Below are 20022 nucleotides of genomic sequence, written 5' to 3' on the forward strand. Positions count from 1 at the left end.
CAGGGCTGTGGAGTCGGAGTCGGAGTCGGAGTCGAGGAGTCGGAGGAAATTTCGGCTTGTGGAGTCGGAGTCGGAGTCGGTAAAATTGCCCAGACTCCGACTCCGACTCCGGTCTTCAAAAGTGACAGTGGAAGAAGCCATACCTGCTTACCCAGAGATTGTAAAAGATGTAGCTAGAGCTGTGACAGCAATGCCACCCACTCAGGTCAGTGTAGAAAGACTGTTTTCTGCAATGAAAATAATCAGATCAGATTTAAGGGCTTCCATGAAGGAAGATCTGACTGAAGCTATTCTGTTCCTAAGAACAATTATATGAACTCAGGCATATTCATTGCAGTGATTCCACTGATCCCACTAATTTTCTTAAATTATTAAAAGAATTTATTTCCATTTTATAAGCATTATTATGAATTTATTGTAGCAGGCACAGTATAGCACTATAATTTTGGACGATAGTCTCTTCTTTACCATTTGAAATTTTGAATTATATCAAATTTTGTTTCGTTGAAAACTGCACAGAGGCTCTCAGCTACAAAACAATTAGCTACAACCTGTTTTTGGTGAGATTAAGGCAAATTTAATTTAATAACTTAATCATGTAAGGTTTATCCATTTTCCTTAATAAGGTATTCATTTCTTTAATGTACATAAATATATAACTTTACTTTAAAAGGAATTGTAGGATCATCATTTAGATCCACATCAGATTATGAGCTTAAACAAAATTCATATGCTGAGATCAAACTTTTAGATATACATGTAAATGGTGTTTTCTAGTTAATATCTTGAATTCTTAATAAATTTATTTTTCTTTTGATTGAAACTTTGAAAGTCAAGCCTATCATCTTTTTGTAGTTCTTAAATATCGTCCAGATCATTAATAAAGCTGTAGCAGTACAGCCACGGTGTTTTACTTTTTACCTACGCAGGTTACAACATACAAATTACAATTAGGATGGTAGAAATAGTTGTTACAAATAGGCCAAGGAGTCGGAGTCGGAGTCGGAAGCATAAAAATTTGAGGAGTCGGAGTCGGAGTCAAAGGTTTTGTCTTCGACTCCACAGCCCTGAATTGACAACATAATGCGGCTACCCCTCCCTCTCTCCCCGTCATGACAACATAATGTGGCTCACTCTCCCTCCCTCCCCTGGGCTGCCTGAGAGAGAACCTGCACACACTCCTTCCATGTTGATCTTTTACAACGTAGATCCTTGTATTTCTTGCCGTTGTCTTCTACGCTCGAGGATATTTCACAAACAATCCCTCGAGCAACACTCACTTTAGGAAATCGAGTTGCTTGCGGGACTGATGTTTCCCGTCAGCTGCCGAGTACAGGGGGGAATGGGTGCGATTTTTACTCAGTTCCCAGCGGAAAGTTGGTGAAAACCTGCAGTGAGGATGACCTGACCAAGTGACGGGGAGGAAGAAGGATACAGGAGTGTAGCTGGAGCAGGAAGAGCGGCAAGCTTTAAGGAACACTGTACCAGGAAGAGATAAAGCACAGGAACCTTAGCCCTCGATATTACTTTATCCCAACAGCTTCAGAGACTGTGGGAACCTGGGGCACCAGCTGGAATGCAATGCTAATAATAAATTAGTATTAATAATACTTTTGTCTTCAATTAACCAATACACCAAAGAGTTGATCTCTCACAAATTCTTCTAAATAGCGGCTCACTTCTCAACCTCCTCTTACCCCTGGTACCCTACCTCTCCCCTCCCCTTCCTCCCTCTTCCTTCTAGCAGTTTACATCTTTATCTTCCTACTCTCCCACTTCTCCCTTTCCCTTGCAGCAGCTAACTCTCCTTTTCTCCTCCTGTGCAGCAACTCACCTCTCTAATCCCTCTCTTATCCGTTAGTTCCTCACCTCTCCACCTCCTGCTGGCCGGCGACGTTGGTGACGGCAGCGATGTACCTCATGATAATCTTGGAGGCCTCAGTCTTGCCCGAGCCTGACTCACCAGAGATGACAATACAGGTGTCCTTACCCCGTCGCTTCATCGCCTTATATGAGGCATCCGCAATGGCGAATATGTGTGGCGGCCGCTCAAAGATCTCCCGACCTGTTATTCACATGCATGGATTATCTGCGTGCCCTCCCCAAAGTGCAACATAAAATACAATGCATTTAAGCAACAATTTTTGTGTTTTGATGTTTATGTGCTGTACCAAGTCCCAGGTTGCTGATCTGCCTTTCTGCTGCATTTACACACAATTGTAGGGTCTCAATTGTTTCTCTTACTTTGACAACACAACATACATGCTGTATATTGTTTCTCACTCTTGATCTTTTTTTTTAATTTTTGTATTTCTTTATGGTTCTTTATTATGATTATTATTATGAAATTTTCGCCCCCCAGGCCCCGATGTGGGTCAATGACCTAATCCCCGTAAAAAAAAAAATTTAACTTCCAATCATTTTCAAATACCCGTATGTGTCTTAATACTTATTGTTGTCTAAACTGATGAAATTTTCTGAAAATAAATGACTATTGTTCTTTAGGACGCATAGCTTAATGCACTGTGTGTTTTTGAAATGTCCTTAATGTAGGCATTTCCCTACTGATATAGTTTAGTTACATAAATGTTACAAGAACTGCACAGAACCCAAAGAATATTGTTCCTTCTGATATAAAGCTTTGTTGTGTGTTCCAGAAAAACATCTGATTTTGCTTCTCATGAGGTTGCAAGTTCACCACCTGCCCATCACTTGAATATAAAAACACCATCAGCGTCCAACTGTGACCAGGTTGCTAAAGGCTTGTTGGACACGACAATAAATCTCCACCCCCACTCTACCCCCTTACACTCTGGACACAGGTGGGTGACAACACATACATTGGGTACAGCTAACACTTGAGACAGTGAGGGAGAACACTATTACTTGAGGCAGTCTTCACACCCAGGAGACCAGGTGGTGAGGGAACGAAGGGAAAGGGGAGGAGAGGGAAGGAGAGGGGGCAAAAAAACAGACATAAGATGAGAGAAGGGAAGGATAAGGGGAAGCCAAGATGCAGGAAGAGGAAACAATGGAAGAGAGTGAGAGGCAGGCATAAGAGGGTAAATGGAATGGAGGAAAAGGGGGTAAGGTAGAACAAGAAATGGAAAGGAATACCCATGTCAATATTAATGAAAGAAGACAGTACAAGATTTTTATGTGTCTTAAAGGCTACTAACACCGCTCTTACGTGATGTATCTTATAAAACTATTACAGTAAAGTATTGTAGAAAATAATATTAACAAATGGAGAGCTGGCATAATTATTTAAAGTTCAATTATTATTTTTATTATTGTATTACGTATGGTTTATATTTACTGTAACACATTTATTTATTTTTATACCTTACCAAGTCTGTTAGGGTGAAATTTTGTATAGTATTTCTACACTCTACAATACAGTACAGTTATATAGGTTTACATCTTCTTCGTGTTCTACTGGACACGTGTTCTCTGCACTAAGGATATGCTGAAATAGGTTTACTAAGCGTGAAAATAGTATTGCCTTTACCCTTATTGTTAATATACTGTATAAACATGACTCGGCTGAATAAACGGGTTTAGTTTTAAAGAGACGTATGGAAGTGTACCGCTGCCCCCCTCCCTCCACGCCACCTTTGCCCTTCCTCGCCAATCAATCACCTTACCTTTATATTGGTTGACGTAGTCCTTGCCGTAGAGATTGATGGCTCTGTAGGGGTTGATGGAGACACACACCTCCCCGATATACGTGTAGATCTTCCCGCCATTGAACCTGTAACACAAAGGAACGCCTCTGTAATGACCGGTGAGACACACACACACACACACACACACGAAAGAAAAAGAACAAGAAGAATAAGTATCCAAATAGCTTGAAATCCAATTAGATAACTTAAGAATGCATACAAAGAATCCCACATACTGTAGTCCTGTGAGCAAACTTGGTCATAACAAACAAAACGACGAGTGTAAATCCTTATGCTCTTAATAATTATACAGCGTAGAAGGGTGTCTGATGTGAAGAAAAAAAACCCTAAGCATTATAACCGGTCAGATTAAGGGGCATACGATACAAGGCATAGTTAGTGGTCAATGATGCCAAAAAATCATAATCAATTATCTTTATCAATCTTCATAATATTGTAATGTCATCTTGAATATTAAGATTATAAACTCCCTGACAATAATGACTACCAATAGACTAAAGTGTGTCCCGTAGGGTGAGTGTATGAGAGAATCGTGGTGAAGTGGTGTATAGATAGTCTTATGGGGAGAAGAAAATAATGTGTGAGTAGGTGACGAAAATAGGCGGAGAACAGGAAGAAAGGAGGTGAAATATGACTCTGTGAGTATATAGTGATGATAGTGACAGTGATGGTGAGATAAAGATGACATGAGTATAGGCCTACATGGTGGTGAGGTAGGTATGGTGTGTGGTGGTGAGGTAGGTATGGTGTGTGGTGGTGAGGTAAGGTAGGTAGTGTGTGGTGGTGGGTAGATGGGTGTGTGGTGGTGAGGTGGGTATGGTGTGTGTGTGGAGTAGATATAGTGTGTGTGGTGGTGAGGTAGATATAGTGTGGTGGTGAGGTGGGTGGGTATAGTGTGTGGTGGTGAGGTAGATATAGTGTGTGGTGGTGAGGTAGGTATGGTGTGTGTGGGTGAATATGGTATGTGATGGTGAGGTAGGTATAGTGTGTGGTGGTGAGTAAGATTAGATATATGGTGTGTGGTGGTGAGGTAGGTATGGTGTGTGGTAAGGTAGATATAGTATGTGGTGGTGAGGTAGATATAGTGTGTGGTGGTGAGGTAAGGTAGGTAGTGTGTGGTGGTGCTTGTCCCTGACTCTGTGCAGGTGTTCCACACACACGCACACACCTGTAACCTATATCCCTCACACCTGACTATTTGGTGTGTGTGTGTGTGTGTTAACTTACATCCCTAAGCTCACCGTCCTGTGTGCACCTCCTAATGCAGTCTTCACCTTGCGTACACCCACCCAGGCCTTCACTCTCCCCGCGTTTGTTAATTAACGAGGAGGTACCTGACAGCTGATATTCTAAGGTTAACACGTCATAACATTCACAAACAAGTCCCTATCATGATCCTGCCAACAAGGCCACCTGACAGCCGGAGTCAAGCAACCCAGGTCAACGCTCGCACCTACAGCACGAGTGGTAGCGAAAACCTCACCAACTCTCGCCTGGTGTAGCCTCCATACATAAAGGGTTACAATGCCAAGTGAAGGGGAACGCTGGTGACTGATCCTAATGTTTGTGGTGAAGTGCCCACAGTGGGTAGGTCACCTTGTCGAGAAGCTAAACGTATTGCTAACTCTCACATCGTTCCTCGACTGGTTATACCCATTTGTATAGCCGACACCATCATCATCATCTGCACCACCGAACAAACTGACCCCTCACTACCTCCCTACACGCCCTCTGTAGTCGTGAACACACCTGAGACACTCATCTCCCCACCTCATACACCAAATTAAAGCATGTACTGTAATTATCTCAGCCAACTTCCCGACAGGTAGAACAACATCAGTAGTGTCTATATTCTTCATTTTCTTTTCCTTTCTTTTATCATTTTTTCTTTCTTTCTTTCCATCTCTTAAAAAAATATAAACCAAAATAAACTAAAGTCAAAGTTACCCCGGAAGCCCCATACCAACAGCACCGACACTTGACACACTCCTACAATATTTACAATGCGAACGAAGCCCTAGCGAGGCGAATTACGGAGCCTCAGAGGAATAATAACAAGTAAGGCAACAGTTAGATACAGCCCCCGGGAGGTGACCATAATATCAGAGACGAATGTAGGTCAATTATGAGGTCAGCCAGCTACCCGGGTTAACATCAATACGACGGTAAATTCCTGAAGAGACTGAACGCTAACATATAATAAAAAAAAGCATAATAACAATTTGTATTACCGCAATAATAATAATAATAATAATAATAATAATAATAATAATAATGATAATAATAATAATAATAATAATAATAATAATAATAATAATAATAATGATACCCTGTACTGCATAATCAACTCTACTGTACACTCTCCTATTCATTTCAATTTATCCATTCACAATAACACTCATTTACTGTACACGTATCTCTTCCCCTTCTCAACCAATACAGTCAAGGTGTCGCGGCGTCCTGCTAAACATACTGTATAGAGGTTTACCGAAGCCATAAAAATGTAGTTTATAAAACCCTTGACTCAGTTTAACCCTCCCGTCTACCCCTTCTTGTTAACTCGGTCAGTAGTTGGATCACGTAAAGATTAGGCTCCCTAGATTATTTCACCTGATGATTAAACACCCCAATGTTAACCTAATCCAACAAAATTTAACATACATACCCTAATTTAACCTACCCTGCCCGAACCTATGCTAAACTAACCCAGTCTAACCTTACCTAACCTAATTAAAGCCCACAGGTGTTTAATCATCAGGTTTTTGTTTTTCATTATAAAATTAATATATTTTTTCTTTCGTTATCGAGTTACTCCTCTTCCTCACGACCATCTTATTCATTTTCTTTCATTATCACCTCATTTTATCTCTTCTTAATTATCTTATTCTCCTTTTCACCATCATCAACTTATTTATGTCCTTCAATAGCATTTAATTCTCTTTTCTTCTTATCTTTCTTCCTCTACTCCTGAAACATAATCCTTTTTCTCTTGGTCTTCCTTCAAAAGAGAGATCACATTTCGGCGCCAACATGCTTGACACACACCCCCCCACCACTCCCCCTCCCTGACGCCTACAACTCTTAACTTTTTATCTTCCTCGTGAGTATTGAATTGTAACAGTTTATTTAGCCAGAAGAACACAGATACAGAGTGGATAATAATAACAATATTAACATGGCTGAGCCAGTTGAGAACCTGAGCTCTCTTTGAGGCACCTGATATATACTACACATTTATTTCAAGGAAGTATTATGTAACATTTAGTATCATCTGGAATAGTACAATAGCATGGTGGTAATAAGAGCATCTCATAGTGTTACCACGGTTATCACTTCAATATTTATTTATTTTATTATTTATTATTTTTATTTTTTTAATTTATTTTTATTTATTTTTATTTATTTATACATACATATACTCAGCAGCCAGTGACCTATTTCTCCTGATAATGAGTGAGTACAGTATAATATGCTATCGTTCGGTTCATACCTACTGTATTTAATTATCTATGTTAACCTTAACTTGATGTTTACGCCAGGCATTGTCATCGATCACCACCACCAGACGAACGTTCGCTGGCCATCTGATGTTACCTACACGATGGAAGGGCTGTGTTATTAACTGCCTGACAACACAACCAGCAAGGCACACACACCCGATACCAACACCTGATACCACCTGTGGTTGACGCGGTCACTCACCACCACGTGACACACCCATCACCACACTCCCTCTCACCTCGGAGGCTGGGAAGGATATGACATGGGACAATTGGAAGAGTGGACTGTTTGTGCGAAGACGGGGAGAGAGATATGAGTGGTGGTGTGAGGGTGCCTAATGTGTAACGTGTGGCACTCGTCAATATGGTGAGACACAATAGCCCCCTCCCCCGGATGTCCCCATGTAAACAATACCACGCTGTCGGGGGGCCAAGTGTCACCTCGCCCCTCCATCAATACGCCCCGGAATAAATATCTCCCTCAGATACATTAAAGGCCATATTTAAGGTACAGGTACAATAACTACCCCACGTGGTCACTGTATCATAAAGGTGGCGTTGTGTGGTATGCTTCTTTCTCTTAGCAGTAATATACCTGCGTTTACCTGCTGATGATTATACGTTAAACAAGGTCAAAGTAATTTTAAGGTAAAGCAACAGATTATCCAGATGTTGTGTGAGGCTGGTATATACAATTCATATATCAATAGATAAAACAAAACCGCCACCAGTGTAGGATTACAAGGACAATAGGCAGCTGCAAAGACAAAAGATCTCTGGGAATACAAATGGCAGCTTTAGGTTTAACACAGGGCTGCAAAAACACAGAGGAGGAGACTTGACAGCTAACAGGAAGAGTGAGGCATGAGAGCTACAACAGGTTAACAATGGCGGCGTGACAGTCGACGTTTACAGCGGTAATGGTGTATGACATAATGGTCAGGTTATATCTCCACGCTCCTCCCCCACCAACGCCCTCACCATGCTCCCCCACCAACGTTCTCACCATGCTCCACCCCCACCAACGCCCTTACCACGCTCCACCAACGTATTTACTACACTCCCCCCACCTACTCCCTCACCACACCCCCTCCCCCCCACAGCCCCGCTCACCGCCTCATGCGGCACCTGTCATAATCTGAAGAGCAACCTACGGTCACCGAGTTACTGGTACCGGTGTGGATACGGGTACTACAACGGGTACGGGTGTGGATACGGGTACTACAACGGGTACGGGTGTGGATACGTTTGCAAGTATGAGTACGGGTATAACTTTTGGAGTTGGGTACAGCCAGGTACGGGTTCGAACTCAGTTACGGGATCATAATGGGGACGGGTGCGCAGGGTACGTACGGATAGGAGCGCGCGCACACACACACGCGCACATACACACACACACACACACACACACATTTACAGCCCTGTAAATGTATTGAACGCATATCATTATGTCTAAATCACAAGTAAGTTTGTATATTTTCATCCAACGGCTGCAACTCTATTAATAAACCGTTAATTATTATTATTATTACCACACACAGTAACAACAATAAGGCCAGACTAGTGGTTCGGGAGTCAACAATACATAACCAAAAATATTCAAGTATTCCACGATACACATCCCCCCCCCCCCACCTTGGGACCTGCACTACTCTGTAACACCATCACCTGTACCTGTATGTACCTGTATCTGCATCTCGCCTCTATATCTGTAGTAGTCACCTGTACCTCTACCTGTACATGTAACTGCCTCCTGACACAGGTGACCTTGGCGCTGCACCCCCACCTGTCGCCTACCTGACCTTCTTAATAAAAGGTCAGAGGTCACGAGTTTGCCGAATCACCGTTGAAGATTAACCTGACACTTACATCTCTAAAAACACCAAGGTATATAAATTCACCTTGAAGATTATGTTATAGGAAATAAACCTTGTAAACCGTGCTTAATAAACCCTGGTATTTGAGGTACATCTAAAACTAAACCCTATTAAACTCTCCTTAACAACCCTGGTGGTTTAAATACCTAGATCAATAACGATACTATAATGAAACACCATCAGTCACTAAATACTGTACTACAATAACATTATGTATTACGGGCAAAAATTAAACATGTGGGATAGGTATTAATTTCCTCTCTCATTTATCTATCTACTTTTGACAATGTTTTAATAATAACGTTTAAAAGTCTGGCAGATTCGTCCCCACTTAATTCTCCCCCACAATATCAAAAATAATTAAATGCATAATGATACAAATAACATCAACAGACAATTAAATATAACGGGAGTAACGGGTCAACGTCATTTGCTAAACTAAAGGCCGTGACGTCATCTTGTTGAGTCGTGACGTCATCCTCCTTTGCCATGGCGCCTCCTCCCTTATCAGTGTCGCCATCCTGTGACGGTGACAACGGAAGGCGTAGTTTATCTCAACTACGGGGTGTGTCACAGTTCGTCTCCCGTACAAGATTGTGGGTGTGTTGTAGTCCTACCTGAGTCTACCTGTTGTGTCTATTAAATTCCGAGAGAGAGAATATAAACAGTAAACAGACGAGGAACAACAGTAGTCAACAGATGAACCAACAACAATCAGCAGGGCTGCAGGGTAAATAGCCCCGATATTAATAGGCCCAATCAAACTTAATTTTATTATTACTAGGGGTGTATTAGAACTGGGGCCCATGGGACTGGGCTAAGAACGAACGTTGTAACTCAAGGAGGAAGGAATACTTGAAGGAATAACTCTCGCTCCTTCTTGAGGCTTCCCTCCTCACGTGACCCTCTTGTCTTAACATCAGCAGTGTGGGAGGGGGAAGGAGGGGAGGGGAGGAAATGTGTGAGTGTCAGATACAAGCAGACAATTTCGTACGTGTACACACACACACACACACACACACACACACACACACACACACACAAACTGATTTAGAAAGCGAAGTGAGAAAAGTAGATAAGAGGGGTAGGAGGAATAAGGAGGGGGGTGAGAAACAGGCGAGAGTAAGGAGGATGATAAGCTGTGAGAGAGAGAGATAAGTCGCATGGGAAAGCTAGCTCAAGCTACCTTTACACACACACACACACACACACACACACACACTGGGAACCCAAACATGACGTTCACTACGCAAGCAACACCCTCCACCCCCGTCAACACAAGTCCAGGGAATTACTATCATTCTGTGCTGTTTCCACATTCAAGTCAACGATTTTCCTCCTGAAGGCCACAGACGTTGTGGTGTCCGCGAAGACGGTAGGAGGGGGCGTTCTGGTGCGTTCCTGGTACCTCCCGTTAATGTTGTGTTATGGGTGCGTTTTTAGTCATTCATGTCTCTGCCTTTCCTGACCTGCCTGAAGGATCTTTTAGCGTGAGGGACTTGTTTGTTAACGCAGCCATTGAACCACATCATCATCCTCACTATTGGTTGCTCATGAGATTACTGTCCAGAAAATGTATAAGTTTTAACGTAGAATAGATCAGGTAATTAGCATCAGTTCTGGATACAATAAGTATTAATTCAAGCATCAGGTTAGTATCTATCTGTTAACGAGTACAAAACAAAAAGGCTTCCTGTACTAACGACTACACTACTCACGTGGTTGGTGTGCGTCTTCCTCTTAAAGAATATTCGTATTAATTCCCGTATACACCTAAAGGACTACCTGTAACCATCATCATCATTCTTACAATCACCAAGACCATCATCACCTCATAAACACCATCAATCATCACAATCATCAATACCTCCTCCTCATCATCATCATTAAGACAACATACATCACCACCACTCTATCACCACTAAATTCAACACAGTTTACCTTAATAATCGTGTAAGAAAAACCTGCCAGTAATATGGGTGTGTGTGTGCTGTGTGTGTGTGTGTGTGTGTGTGTGTGTGTGTGTGTGTGTGGGTGTGTGTGTGTGTGTGTGTGTGGGTGTGTGTGTGTGTGTGTGTGTGTGTGTGTGTGTGTGTGTCATCAGCTCCAATACAGTCCGCTTGCTAGAGTTACACAATAGTGAATGTAATTGTAGATCCCCCAAGCTAACCCTACGCTTGTAACCTGTGACTATACGAGTGACTATCTACTTTCTTATAAGACAATGAAGAATATAAGATTGGTTTGGTTTAAACAATAATAATAATGAGTGATTGATAACTCTGCACATCTGGTCTATTGTTGTAATAGGAAGGAAGAGAGATTTACAACACAGAGATAAACAAACACGCAAAAACGATCCAAGCAAGTAACTGAGATCAATTACCCCCACACACACAAACAAGAACCAACTAAACTCACAAAGTTCCACTGTTATCTTTAAACGTTTCGGTGTAGCTATGGATTCATAAACTTTCTGACGGACTCCGGATATCCTAAAGAACGTTCCGATGTCAGCTAAGGAGATTTTGAAATGTTCCGGTGTAGGGGTGTGTCAATGTCTAAACCAACTTGAGGGGAGGATATTTATGGCAAAACACATACATACATACATACATACATACATACATACATACATACATACATACGAATACGCGAGGCTGATATGAGAGAGAGAGAGAGAGAGAGAGCTAGCTAGCTTTCCGGTAACGGGTTAGGGGAAAAAAGTAGGGCAGGCATTTTTTTTTTTAACCACTATCTTCATTACGGGTCCAGATAGATAGATATTCATGTGCCCTTTTCATCAGTAATATTACCTAATGTTAATAAAAGTTATCTTTATTTTATACACAATGTACCCATGGAAAGATAAATTTATTGAGGTCAGCCACAATTTTCTAGATAAGAACGAGTTACTGAATACACCTGAGTTTTGTTTTGGCCACTCACTCACTCACTCACCTTCTGACAAATCCTCTTCCGAAAAATATAGAAATCTCTAAGAGTTGACCTACAGGCTACACCGTGACCTACATCCACGTTCAGTTTCATCAGGACAATATCGTGAGTCAGCCCTCGTGATAGTGGTAGTGATGGTGAAGAACTGGGTATTGTCACCATCAACACGACAGAGAGAGAGGTCATCAAACAGTATTCGGGAAACGTTTCGTAAAGCAAAGTCTGCCTCCTAGATTATCACCAATACTCGCGTGTACATAACTTCTATGCCTGCTGGGTTCCTCTGCAAGTGGGTGTTACTATACATCCCTCAGCCACGATATTAAACACAAAGGTATTCGTTTTGTATTCAGTGTTAACGAAGATCTGGGAATATTAAGAGTATTTACCATTCTGTATGTACCTTTGTTATATAATTGATTTAGAAATACATTATTATTAGAAATAGTAGTAGTAGTAGTAGTATTAATATTACACCTATCATTATTATTGTTACCATCAAATGCCATTAAAATGAAATGACTAAGAAATCCCCCCCCCCTCAAAAAAATAAAAATAATAATAATAATAAAAAATAATAAAAATAATAAAAAATAACAATAACAAAATAAATAAAAGAAAGGAAAATAACAATGACCGCTCCCTGGGTTCTGCCTATGTCGACTAAAGAAAAAGTCCGCACAGTTGTCATGTATAATAATATATAACGTAGAAATTAAGTCAAGACTCTAATTGCATCACAATATTGTTGCACCAGAGAGAGAGAGAGTAAATTGGATTAACGTTCATTATATTACAGACAAAAACACAAATCCACTCCCTGAAATAAGACACAGACGGCCAGAAACAACCTCGGTGCTGACGGCCTCCACAAACAACAATAAATATCGGTGACGGAGAGAAACCTTAGTAAAGTCAGAGGTAGTGGAGGAGAGACAAGAAATAAAGGTGTGGTGAAACATGTACCCACCCACCTACCCAAGTCCAGTTTATCCAGGCAGGAGAAAAGCTTACCACACCGCCGCACTGCCTTGTGATCAGAGGTGGTCGTGGGGTCAAGGCCTTAGCACCATAACACAACACCATCCTTGTGTTGGTACGTAGGGGAAAAATCTTACATGATTATCTAGGAAATTGTAATAAAAAAACAATTCCCTGTTTCTGTAAAGGTTATAATGTAAGGAGTCATCCAAGGAGAGGTGATGGAAGTCCTATAGGAATCTAAGGAACCGATGTGGTGGTGATGGTACTGTAGATTAAATGGGTCTCTGTATCAATTAGTCTCAAGCTCACCTAACCATAAGGATTGGGGCCCCTTATGACAGGTGTATCTTAACGTTTGATTACCAGGCTAAGAGTCACCCCGGTAGCAATGGTCCTACCAGCTGTCAGGCTACAGGACATCCACAGGATACCAATGACAAGGGGAGGCGACACCTCCTGCCGGTTAGAAGGACAATGAAGGCAGTGAAGGAAGAGAGACTTCCTGGTGGGGAGGGGTGTGCCTGGGAGGAGAGGGGACGTCCTGAGGGAGGCGAGCCATCCCTTGACGGGTCTGCCTGGGGAGGGGAGAAGGATGTACAGGATTTCCCGGGGACAGTCACTCTCCCTGACGGAGGAGGAGGAAGGTGTGGGAGGATCAACACAAGTCTTACAATGTCTCCACTTGACTCACCGCATTTACTGGCACTCAAAGACGTGACAGCATACGACTCGAACATGATTGTCAGTGCTCAACATCCAGTGACCAGAAATTGTGACAAAACAGTCATTTTGTCAGAGGGAAAAACTGACCACAAGATGACTTTCATTCATCCTTGATACGTACGTCATCCACAAATGATCCTTCAGGAGGATAAGTTAAAATAATATGATGATGGGAGACAGAGGAGGAGGAAGGGACTATTCTGAAGTTACAGGTACAGAAGAGGGGTACAGAGGCAGAGTGGATACAGCCTTCGCCTCCTGTCCTATGGATTGCTGGTTCGATCCAGGAGCAGTCATGCGTATGGAACCCACTTTCAGGCAGAGGGAACACAGTGAGGTATAGCAGTAGATATAAAGTAAATCGATAAGTTCATCAAGTAAAAACTGTTAGCCAACAACACCCCCGGCAACTGTTCTACGTTCTTCAGTTAATTATTACCTCAGGGTACGTTTAAGTACAGTAGGTTAGAGTGAGACGGGTCTGTCTCCGGTCACCCAGTCTTAAAGACCCCAACACAGCATAACCATTAAAATTGAAGCCTAGTAACAGTGGGTCCCAATACTAATGGGTCCCTGTTCCCATGGCTCCCATATTACATGAAGGTGCAGTACACAGAGCTGAGGTAAAGGTGAGTTAGTAGGTCATAGAGGTGTAGTACACAGCTAAGGTGAATCATTAACGTGTCATTGGGTCCTGAAGGGTTGAGCAGCAGAAGGTGTAGGTGAGAGAGTCAAGGCACAGGTGTAGCGAGGCTTTATCTCGGGAAACCACCTGAGATAAAGATGATAACAGCCACTTGTAACCCCTTAATTTACCACAACCCTTCCTCTCTCTTCACCACACCACAACCCTCTCTCTCCACCACACCACAATCCTTCCTCTCTCTCCACCACACCACAACCCTCTCTCTCCACCACACCACAATCCTTCCTCTCTCTCCACCACACCACAATCCTTCCTCTCTCTCCACCACACCACAACCCTTACTCTCTCTCCACCACACCACAACCCTCTTCCTTCTCTCCACCACACCACAACCCTTTCTTCTCCACCACACCACGTCTCTCTCTCTCCACCACACACCACAACCCTCCACTCTCCACCACACCACAACCCTCTCTCCACCTCACACATAACCCTTCTCCACCACACCACAACCCTCATTTTCAGCGTCTATAACTGTACCTGCTATACCTTCACCTGTGAACCTGCTATACCTTCACCTGTGAACCTGCTATACCTTCACCCGTGTACCTGCTATACCTTCACCCGTGTACCTGCTATACCTTCACCTGTGTACCTGCTATACCTTCACCCGTGTACCTGCTATACCTTCACCTGTGTACCTGCTATACCTTCACCTGTGTACCTGCTATACCTTCACCTGTGTACCTATATTATTATTCCCACATTAAAAAATAAATATAAACTAAAAACACAAAAATATCCATAAAAAATAATAATAACCCCAACACTTATTAATATCCTTGAGCCACACTCTATCCCAGACGTGATAACTACAACACGTGTTTATGTCTATTGAGACTCTATCTACCACATGGAGAGGGTGTGGGGAGGGGTGGGGGAGGGGGATGGGGAGGGGGGATGGGGGGAGGGATGTGGGGGGAGGGATGAGGGGATGTGAGGGGTGGGAGGAGAAGAGGAGGAGGAAGGAAGCTACAACTAAAACCCAGGACATGTTAGACGAGATAATTATTATTATCATCATAGCACACCAAGCGGTCTTATATACTATTGATAAAGGCAGTAAATACGATAGCTGTTTTGTCCCGATGGGTTGTGTGTGGTTGTGGAGGATATGTGACTTATTAGGTTTGGTTAGGTTAGGTTTGGTTAATGTTAGGGGTGTGTGTGTGTGTGTTGGAGAGGTGAGAAGAAAGGAGTGAGTGAAGGATCTTAATGGTAATGTTAGGTTAGGTTAGGCAGAGGTAAGGTCCCAAGGTGTCACATACATACAGCACCTTAGGTAACGAGACAGTGATGGGTGTCTCCTGCAGCAGTAGTAAGGTCCTCCTCCTCCACCATCATAGTCTTACCTGTGGAGAGACAACACGTGTTACAAGACTACCTCATTGAACACGTGCAGAGAATGTATATGTGGCAATACAACAACACACAATGATGATGATGATGATGATGATGATGATGATGATGATGATGATGATGATGATAACAAAAGCCTACCCAATCCTGATTTTTACGGTATATCTATATAATGTGTCTCCCAGGATCACACACGCGCACACACACACATCCCTTTCCAGTGAGTTACTACAGACCGCGCCAGAGGAAGCCTTGGCTCGCCACTTCCCGACTCTCCCTCCCTCCATGGCAGGCTAAGATACGTGTTCTCTCCTTCCCAGAGTCACTTTCATCACACACCACTACCATGACTCACCATCACCTACATTTACAACACCACACCCATTTCCCCTCACCCAAACCGACCATAACCCATTCCCTTACCATAAGCTTAACCGTGAGTACGAACAGTTTCTTCTAACGAGTGTGGGTGAGGGGTGGTGTGGGTGAGGGGTGGTGTGGGTGAGGGGTGGTGTGGGTGAGGGGTGGTGAGGGGTGGTGTGGGGTGATGTGGGTGGTGTGGGTGAGGGGGTAGTGTGGGTGAGGGGTGGTGAGGGGTGAAGGGTGGTGAGGGGTGATGTGGGTGTCACGTGGGCATAATTGATAATGTTGCTGTCAGAAACCAAATGAATTCGCTCTTAAAGAACTTCATCATTGGGTCTCGATGAAGTCAAGATCTTATAATTAAGTGCCCAGGTAACAGGTTAGAGAGGGGACTCAAGACCTCTCGATCTATCCACTGTGTTCTCTGACTACTACTCCTTGATATCCCGAGGAGTTGTTGATGCGTCTCTCTTCACTCTCTTCCATACAGGTACTACCGTATCTCTCACTTAACACATCACACAGGATAAAACAGTTACCGATCTCGTCTCTATAGCACTGTCTCACACCCCCGGAGAAACTGACCCTATCCTATTAAGTAACCGAGGGAAAGTATGGACGGGTGGACGGGCAGTGACGCGTAACACATAAAAGAGTGAAAGTGGATCCCATAAATTCAGCAGCCAGTTTGAGACAGGGTGGACAGTGTAAACTTAATAACCTAGTCTTCGGTACTCCAGGAGAGGGGGAGAGGGGGGGGGGTACAGTAGATCGCCACCATTTCCTTTGGGATCGAACTATGGAGGTTTGGAATAGGAGTCGAGCGTTGTGTCCACTCAGCCGCCGCATCCACAGTAAATATAAAACATTAAAAAAAAATAATAAAAAAATGAACTAACTAGATACGACCTCCTGTCTTTCACAGTTGTCTCCCTTTAGTATTGCAAACATCCTCAGTCGTTACCTCCACAACCTTCTCCTCACACCATGACACCATCCCTTACACCATGACACCATCCCTCACACCATGACACCATCCCTTACACCATGACACCATCCCTCACACCATGACACCATCCCTCACACCATGACACCATCACTCACACCATGACACCATCCCTCACACCATGACACCATCCCTCACACCATGACACCATCCCTTACACCATGACACCATCCCTTACACCATGACACCATACCTCACACCATGATACCATCCCTCACACCATGACACCATCCCTCACACCATGACACCATCCCTTACACCATGACACCATCCCTTACACCATGACACCATCCCTCACACCATGACACAATTCCTCACACCATCCCTCACACCATCCCTCACACCATGACACCAGTTTTAACGTTAATCCCAATATCTCACTGATAATCCCACATACAATCCCTTGATAATCCCTCCATGAAGTCATTCACTGGTCCGAGGGTTCATTTGGTCCGAGGGTTCATTTGGTCCGAGGGTTCATCTGGTGCACAAGTTCCTCTGGTCCGAAGGTAAGGTTGGGTAAGAGCTTCGGATCAATGAACTGTCGCGGTGTAGAGACCGTAACCAGTGTATCCAATGACCCTATTACGACATGACGGAGTACTCTCTGTCATTGACCATTTCACCCAATCATTTCAAAGGCAACCATCACTCTTTCAACACACTGCTCCAGGCGCTTCCATTAACCTCTAACAATGCCGACTGTGTATCCATGAGAGCTTAATTTAACTTAATAACCTGCTATAAACTTACCCAAGGTAATCTCCCAGGTAGATTGGCTGATTAACTAACCATTAAGAGTCAAAATAATCGTGGCACACAAGCTGAAGTTATTAATACTTGTTTCTGACACATTTTAACCTTTCTCTGGAGTTCGTCTTATTGTTTTGACTGTGACAAGTCTCTCAAGGGGTTGGCTAGTGGTTCAGCCAATCAGAAGCCGTCGTACCACCAGAGGCTACCTGTTGTCTAAGTGTAAGGCGACAGCGAACAGGTTTGGAGGCCAGTCAACCAACACATCAACAGAAGGATCAGTTCAAACACCCAGAGGAGTGGCCCTGGCCCCTGGAACACCTAATCCAAGAACCTGTGTGTGTGTGTGTGTGTGTGTGTGTGTGTGTGTGTACCTCAGCATTAAAGTTCTTCAGGTGAGTCTGTCAGTCATAGCTTGTCGAGAAGAGATCAGCATTCATAGAACTCACTGATACAAACCAAGGCACAATTTCCTTTCAGGTAAATTAATTAATTACGAAACCACTAACACCTTTACTGACTGTTTTACTGATAAATCCGTTTCCGTGACCACCAACATCACCACCACGACACGCCAGCACCACACCACAGACACCAAACCACCATCACACCATAACACACACCATCACCACCTCAACAACACCAACATCACAGCACAGGATGAGTTATCACTTCCTCTGATATCATGCAACTCGTGTGTGTGTGTGTGGGGGGGGGGGGGGGTATTTTGAGAAAGACGCGGATGAAAATGACGAGATAAAGAACGTAGAGGAAATTGATCACCAAGAGATGTTATCAATTATTTCCTGCATTGTTGTGTTGTGTTGGCAGTATTTTCCGCATATGTATCGTGTTGTAATGTATTGTGTATAACTTGTATTGTCCGTATTATATGTCGTGTACGGTATTGTCTTTGGGTGTATTGTATACTATGTGCAGTGCAGTGTAGAACAGTGTGGAGTTTACATGTTGAATATAGAGTTACACTTATCAAGCACCACATTTGTATCCCTAAGCATACATACCATAGTACACACACACACACACACACACACACACACACACACTTGAAGGAGAGGGACAGCGAAAGTGACTGATTCACTGTGTGTGTGTGTGTGGGGGATCAACCTCTGGTCTGTGGTATATTACAACACACACACAACCCACTCCTCGTTTTCTTTGCCCTCAACCCCAATGTTGCACGCACGCACACAAGACTACAGATGTTCTAAGACTAACAAAGAGTTCCTTATGATAAACCTTTATTATTTACCTCATATAAAGTGAAGGGCTGCAGTGAATCACCTCAATTTTACCTTTGCTCATCCATCAAACATTATATGTATATGAGATCTGGTTGTTGTGCGTGCGTGCGTGTGTGTGTGTATGTGTGTGCGTGCGTGCGTGTGTGCGTGCGTGTGTGTGCGTGTGCAGTGTGTGTGTGTGTGTGTGTGTGTGTGTGTGTGTGTGTGTGTGTGTGTGTTTATCTAATCAACAAAGATATGAGACGAATCACTCCAAGTGTCCGACAGGGAGTTCAAGGAGAAAAGCACTTTACTGGAGGAGGTGGGGGGAGGAGGAGGGGGAGAATAGAAGGGGAGAAGATTGGAAGAGAGAGCGGGAAGGTGGGGGGAGAGGGAGGGGTTTTTTCTTACCTGTGTCAACTGGTAATATAAGTTGACTTACCTCAGGGCAAACACCTCCTGTATCTACTGACACGAAGTCACGCGAGGAGGAGGAGGAGGAGGAGGAGGAGGAGGAAGAGAAAGAGTGACGAAGAAGAAGAAAGAGTGAGGATCAGCAGTAACTGAAAGTAAATATTTGGAAGTAAGGAGAAAGAAAACAGAGCTGAAACTGAGAAAAGAAAATGTGTGTAATAATAATAATAATAATAATTAACGGTTTATTGAAAGAGCTTGGCAGCCAGAAGGCTGAAAATATACAGTTACATATTTGGGGAATGGGTTACGAATTACAAATAATATACAAGTGACATAAGTGATACAAATAAGATATATAATAACTAGATGGGGAAAAGCTCAAACTACAGTGCATTTCAACATAGTGACAGTGTAGGGAGCAGTGTTTACTGGGAGTGAATACA

At 43.2% G+C, this 20022-nt stretch overlaps 1 protein-coding gene across 1 annotated transcript in view; it reads right to left on the reverse strand.

The window, feature by feature from the left end:
• Positions 1 to 17110, reverse strand: part of LOC121862480 (unconventional myosin ID-like) — a 44868-nt gene extending 27758 nt beyond the window's left edge. The window contains exons 1-4 of the mRNA XM_042360783.1: positions 17059 to 17110; positions 15715 to 15784; positions 3648 to 3754; positions 1870 to 2065 (exon numbers count right to left, since the gene is read on the reverse strand). Of these exons, the coding sequence (XP_042216717.1) occupies positions 1870 to 2065; positions 3648 to 3754; positions 15715 to 15784; positions 17059 to 17110 (425 nt within the window). The remainder of the gene's footprint in view (positions 1 to 1869; positions 2066 to 3647; positions 3755 to 15714; positions 15785 to 17058) is intronic.
• Between the last annotated feature and the right edge of the window lie 2912 nt (positions 17111 to 20022).

This window comes from Homarus americanus, unplaced genomic scaffold, assembly GCF_018991925.1.
Source record: "Homarus americanus isolate GMGI-L3 unplaced genomic scaffold, GMGI_Hamer_2.0 scaffold31037, whole genome shotgun sequence".
Taxonomy (NCBI): Eukaryota; Metazoa; Arthropoda; class Malacostraca; order Decapoda; family Nephropidae; genus Homarus; species Homarus americanus.